The sequence below is a fragment of the Triticum dicoccoides genome, chromosome 4A, assembly GCF_002162155.2.
Source record: "Triticum dicoccoides isolate Atlit2015 ecotype Zavitan chromosome 4A, WEW_v2.0, whole genome shotgun sequence".
In the NCBI taxonomy this organism is placed as follows: domain Eukaryota; kingdom Viridiplantae; phylum Streptophyta; class Magnoliopsida; order Poales; family Poaceae; genus Triticum; species Triticum dicoccoides.
The window spans coordinates 735,719,247-735,725,560 of NC_041386.1; the positions used below are offsets into that span (position 1 = coordinate 735,719,247).

The 6,314-nt window shown below is 44.0% G+C and overlaps 1 protein-coding gene across 1 annotated transcript; it reads right to left on the minus strand.

Annotated features, from left to right (window-relative positions):
* Positions 1–331: 331 nt before the first annotated feature.
* Positions 332–2,079, minus strand: LOC119289958 (benzyl alcohol O-benzoyltransferase-like). Its single transcript, XM_037569118.1, has 2 exons — positions 1,598–2,079; positions 332–1,437 (listed from the first exon to the last, which is right to left on the minus strand). The coding sequence occupies exons 1-2, from the start codon at positions 2,036–2,038 to the stop codon at positions 508–510; spliced, it is 1,371 nt and encodes a 456-aa protein (XP_037425015.1). The 5' UTR covers positions 2,039–2,079; the 3' UTR covers positions 332–507.
* Between the last annotated feature and the right edge of the window lie 4,235 nt (positions 2,080–6,314).

The following is a 6,314-nucleotide window of genomic DNA, read 5'->3' on the forward strand; positions in this document are numbered from 1 at the left end:
AAACGGCGACGGCAACAACAATGGTGCGCTACGACATCCTTTCATTACAAAATAAATTCTGCAACATCATCCATGTTGCAGAAGTTCTTTCTGCAACGTCATCTCTGTTGCAAAAAGATGAAGCTGGAAACAAGAACTCTGTTACAAATGTTTCTGCAACACGAGCTTTGTTACAAAGGCTTCTGCAACACGGTCTTTGTTGTAATAGTGAGGGCGGACGTGGGTCGTTGGATAACGCAAGATCTAACGGCCGTCGAGTGGGCGGATCTTTTTAAAAGATTCACCGGTCGACGCGTAGCACAACCCTAGATATATAGTATTCTAAAAAAAATTGAGGGGCAGGCCATGATGGCTATCTTTATTAATTATTTAAATCATGCTCACATCCTTTGGTAAAGAAAAAAGTGACTAAACGCAGAAGCATCTAGCCGGTCGAGATTTGAGGTACAAGCTTTGATGGTTAATTGAAACCGTGATACCAGATGATGATTCAACTCAGATGGCATATCACATCTTGGAAAACGTGTCAGCCAATGCCGGGCGCATGAGCTTGCCCATCTCGTTAACGAACTTGTCCATGGTGGGGCTGGGCATGCACACGGGGATTGCAATACCCTCCTCGCCCATGGCGTTCCTTACAGCAATGAAGAAGCTGCCGACGCCTGGTAAGGCGACGACTCCGCCAGTCGCCGGACCAGCATACACCGGCTTGCCCCAGCCGAAGTCAAGGTCGCGGATTCCAACCTTGGTCACGTCCGACACGAGGTAGGTGCGCGCCACCACAAAGTGTGGCCGCCCACGTTGTGCCATGAGTGCTGCCACGGAGAGAATGTACTCCACATCCACCTCCCGTTTCGCCTTCATCACCAGCTCCACGGCGTAGCTCACATGGTTGGCGAGCAAGTCACCAGCAGTGGATATGGCGATCGGGGAAGCGAAGGCATTGCCATAGTAGCCGACGGGGATGATAGTGTCTTTTTTGCCACGGATGTTGACGGTACAGATCATCCTCATTTCCTCGTCGGCATGGGGGGCCAAAGCTACCGTGCGGCACCTCCACAGGCACCCCGTGATGACCTCGAAGTTGGTAGCTTCGCGACTGAGAGCCGACGGGAGGTGGGATCTGATGGCGGAGATCTCCCGCCACCCAATGAAGAAGGAGCGGTGCACCATGAATTCAAATGGCACAGTGGCGCCATTCATGTCCATTACATCATCGTACTCACGATGCACAAAGCGTGGTGGGAGTAGTACATCATCGTTCAGCAGCGGCGCCTGCAGCAGCTCGCGCCCCCACACCGGCCGCACTGTTGGCGCCGGCGCACCCCGAGCCAGCTCCGCGATAGCACCCAGGAGCTGCACCATCCCCGCTGCATCTGCCATGGTGTGCTGTATCCTCACAGCCATGACAAAGCCTCCGCAAGCGAGCCGTGTCACCTGCGTGCATGCGGGATGACACGTTATATAGTTAGGGTACATTTTAGATGGTTATTAAAAGTCTTAGCCGATTCTGAAAAGTGCATTTTTTTTCCGTTTATTAAAAGTCTCGACTTTTTTTTTTTAGGTTTACTAAAGCCGAAAGTTGACGAAAGCATACCTGGAAAAGGAGGAGCGGGCAGTCGAGGATACCAGAGGAGCCGGGGACATCGAATAGGAGCTCGTCGAGGCACGGGAAGGGCGGCCCCAGGGCCGCATCAAACTGGTCAAGGCGGACGTCGGCGTCAGCCTCGACAAACAGCACGCCCTCGCCGGTGCAGTCGACGGCGAGCTTGCGGCCCTCAAGCTCCCTCAGCCGCCCCGCGAACGGGTAGTAGTGCACGAGCACCGCCGCTATGGCACTGCGTAGTACAGGCGCAGGGTCATCGTCCTGGCCGTCGTGTTGCCGGAAGAAGTGGATGATAGGGACTTGGAAGCGGAGCCCGTCCTGGTCGTCGATGTCGGAGAGCCTCTTCAGCTCCCGTGGCGTAGGGGCCGCGGGCGGCACCAGCACCGCAAGCTTCCTCCTCACGGTGAACTCCAACGCTGACGAGCTGGCCATGCCTATGCACTTGTGAGTATGTATGAGGAGGTAAAAAGGAAGGTGACAATACACACATGTGTGATCGATCTAGCTGCTGCTATTTGTAGGTATATATAGTGAGTATGTCCGTACCAAACAGCAACTTAACATCCTGTGCTAAATCCCGATTCAAATTTATGTAGTCCTACAAAAATCTATAAATTTAGGCTGAGTGCGTTATGTTTGTGCACTCGGCAAACAGCAAGCTCAATCGAGTGCCGACGAAAAATACTCAACAAAGCCCACCTGAGCCGAGTGTGAAAAATGACCACTCGGCAAAGAGAAGTGTCTTCTGACGGGCACTAGGCCATCAAAGTGAAACGTGTTTGCCGTTACCACGGTTGGACTGAAGGGCGATGGTGCAGTCACCTTTGCCGTGTGTCTTCTTACAAGCACTCGCGAAGCAAGTGCTCGTCTCAGTCAAGTGACATAGCATATAATAAGAAAAAAAACTAATCAAAATTTTTTACACGGATCTTCACGCGAGACCGAACGAATATAGTATCGACTGAGTCTTAACCAAGTCGCATAAATGTTGTTCTCTCTCTCTCTCTCTCTCTCTCTCTCTCTCGCCTTTGCTTTCTTTTCTCCTCCTTCGCTTTCTTATCTTATCTTTTATTAATTTTCTATTTGGTTTTTGTTTCACACTTTTCTTTGCATTGTTTTCTTCTCTTATTTTCCCTTCTTCTTGGGTTAAGTTTGGATGCGAAGCTACTGTTGCTTCCCGGAAAAGAAAAAAGGCTATCTTTGAAACTTTTTTCACACTCAACATACAATATTATATGTGACATGCAAATTTTTGATATATTTAAGCCATTAAGTGTATTTTCAGGCATTTAATTGATACGATTATAAAAATCACTATGAAATTGGTTGAAAATCTTATTGTTGTTCTTTAGTCTATATTTAGGCCAAACAACAGGGGACAAGACTCAACTACCAACATATAGCTTAGTGGTTACTTAATTAACAAAATTCAAACCAATTCAAAGAACACCTAACTTGGCATGGTGTCAAGATTTCACTCATGGAGCCTATCATAATTTTTCTAAATATTCGACAAGTTTTCACATATACTTCTTACAGAACCGACCATCTATTAAAAAAATAGGTTTCAAGAGGGAGCGAGTATGATTTGTTTACGAAGCGACTGATGCTTCCTCCATTGTCCTTCAAATGTTTTCCACACTCAACACATGTCATTACATGTATCATGTCAAAATTATGCATTTACCAGTGCGTGTTTGCTATATTTAATCTATTAAGTGCATTTCTAGGCCATTAATGGATATGATTCAAATTCAAATGAAGCCTGAAAATTATGTAACTTGGCAAGGTATCATGGTATCATCCATAGAGGTTGTGGCATAAATTTCAGAATATTTGGCAAAAGTTTTCATGTAGACGACTTACGAATTCGTCGTTTTGCATGCGAATCGACCAAATCCAAGGCAGAAATGAACCAGATTTGCATGCGAATCGACCGGTACTTTGTCGGTTGGCTTTGAAACTATCTTCACACTCAAAATAAACCGTTACATGTAACGTGTCAAAATTTGAATTTTTTTGGGTCAGTTTGCTATACATAAGTCATTAAGTGCATGCATTTAAACTATAGAAAATATTAAGTCAGTTCAAAAATTATTCAAACTCCTAGAAAACAATTTATAGGTAGTATACTGGATGTAAAAAATGTATTGTGCCATGTAACGTTAAATTTCTATTCGGTATACTAGTTATATTTGTGCAAGTCATATCAAAGGACTTTGCCGAGTGTAACCCATATGTAATGTGATCCATCCTCATTTACCTATTCATTTGGTAGCACACACTCCCTCCGTTCCAAAATAGATGATCTAACTTTGTACTAACTTTGTACAAAGTTGAGTCATCTATTTTGGAACGGAGGGAGTATTATCAACTATGACGACTTCTTTGTCACCGTAAAGGAATTAGCAGACTCAATGAAGTCTACGGGCATGCTAAACGATAGGGTCAGCAAAGTAGGCATAAATGCCATCTAGAAGAAGTTGCTAGCCTCATCAAGGAAGGTTATCATGGCACTGAGAGTTAGGGTAAGAAAACACATAATCAAGTTGCTTTCAGAACGAGACTAAATATGAAGACCATCTTTTGTTATATGTTGAAAATGTAGACACAAATGCAAAAGTTTGAAACTATCGGCGATGAAGTCTGGCAAAGTTCAGCAAGAGTATGCACCTTGACCTCAAAGACATATTAATCATTTTCTTGGCATGTACATTTTTTAGATAGGAAAAAGGGGAAAAAGTATAGTCATGACTCATGATGCCCTATCTAATACCACAAATAATTTAGTTCATGATATTAGTTATATTGTTGCCAGTCCAAGGCGTCAAGAATGCGCCAAACCACTACTGGCTATTCAACGTGAATATCAGGGAGAAGAGGTTCGACGTTCTCGGCTCATTAAGATCGTTGGAAGAGAAGAACCTAGATGAATCTACAAGAACAACGGGTGATGATTTCAAGATGCTTTGCGAGGAAAACTAAACCAAAAGCAGCATCCCTAACTACCACATCACCGTCATTGATGTTTTGAAACAAGACACCACTTAAGAGAAAGACAAACCCTCATCAGACACTTTTACACACTGCCTTTTTTTTGTCACGACAAAGTTAAATACACCTCTTAGCTATCGAGCCACAACCAACTTTTGACTACCTTAACAACCAACTTTATCTAAACCACCAGCTAACTACGCACAAGCCAACTGTCAACTCCCACCACACCACCAGTTAATATTACACGGGTACTAGCAAAGTTTGCATACTTAAAATTCGTACTTGCACTACATCCCTCATAAGCAATCTCAACCAAAACCTTTCAAAAACAACTATCAAGTTGCAAGCTTTATTGATTTAACTTCTTTCTTAGCCATATCTTTCAATACATGTTAAAGTGCCTGTGATTGGGGCACACCCTGCAGAGCATAGCTGCCAGTCTCACGGCTCAGCTGTCAGTGCTTGTGTCATCTATGGAGCGGCTGGCCAGTCCAGGTACGCCGTATGTGCACAGATGGATGACAGCCGCAAGCAGCTCAACATTTACATTCTTCCTATGACCCTAGTAAGTAACAGTACCTTTGGTGTACTGTAGCAGGTACTATACGTTGAATTGCAGCATTTTCAACCATCCACGGACTCGATAAATAGTTCACGTTGCATCATGGTCCTTTGATTTACAATTTCAATACGGGTACACTATATAGTATTCATTACAGAGGGTGTCCTATAGAAATAAGCATCAGCTGACAACCAACTAAGCAGCAACCAACAACTAATTTCCACCACACCTCCAACCAACTAAGCATCAGCTAACAAGGGGAAGTAAAACTTTTATACGGGATCCGAACCCCAGCCCTAGCCAGTTAAGACAAACCGAACAAATGAAAAATATATGTAGTGGTCTAAACGCTCTTATACTTTTTTTACAGAGAGAGTATCCTATTATATTGTGTCTACGGTCACTGCTTGCATGTGTCGCATGCTCTGCGTTGTGTGCATGCTTTTTTTTTTCCTTTTTGCAATTCTATGTTCATAGGTGTTATGCTTGTGCTTGTCTGCATGCTTGCACGATGTGCTTACGTACGTGCATGCGTGCACACTCCCAGCCTTGGTTGTGTGTGTGCATGCAGGGCCGTTCCTGGTAGGGCCCAGCCTGATGAGGGGCCCCTCCTTTCTTGTATATTATATACTACTAGTAGAATATCCGTGCGTTGCCACGGGCTTTTAAAGCATTTTACTGAAATTAGTATAAACATGTATAGAAAAGGTAAACCATAACAATTGGGTAATAATTGAAATTCATTTCACCGTGCAATGTAAGTTGATTAAAAAGATAATTGAAGGGCATCTTCAACGCTGACCCGTAAACCGGACACCATATTCGTCCATGGATGCGGAACCAGTCCACAGACAATGATACGGGAGCCGGCCATCCAACCATAACCAAAAATGTCCGTAACAATCTAACTTTAAATATGCTAAACAATGGTCAATTAAAAAAAACACCTTCCGCCAACACAAAACTAACATGTTACATGCACCTTCGACCAACCAATGCAATGCAGCAAGCAGCTTCCGCCACACACTTGAGCAAAAGCATTGCCTTTTGCAGAGAAAACATAAATTGACATCAGTGTTTTTGGCCGAAGGTGTTCTAATATTTCGCACAAACCATGTATTTAATAATAATTAGAGATTTGTACTAAGT

Excerpts from the sequence above, each read along its gene's own strand:
- LOC119289958 (XM_037569118.1), bottom strand. The coding sequence starts at position 2,038 with ATGGCCAGCTCGTCAGCGTTGGAGTTCACCGTGAGGAGGAAGCTTGCG. Across the intron at positions 1,438-1,597 it reads GCCCGCTCCTCCTTTTCCAG|GTGACACGGCTCGCTTGCGG; the intron begins GTATGCTTTCGT and ends GCATGCACGCAG.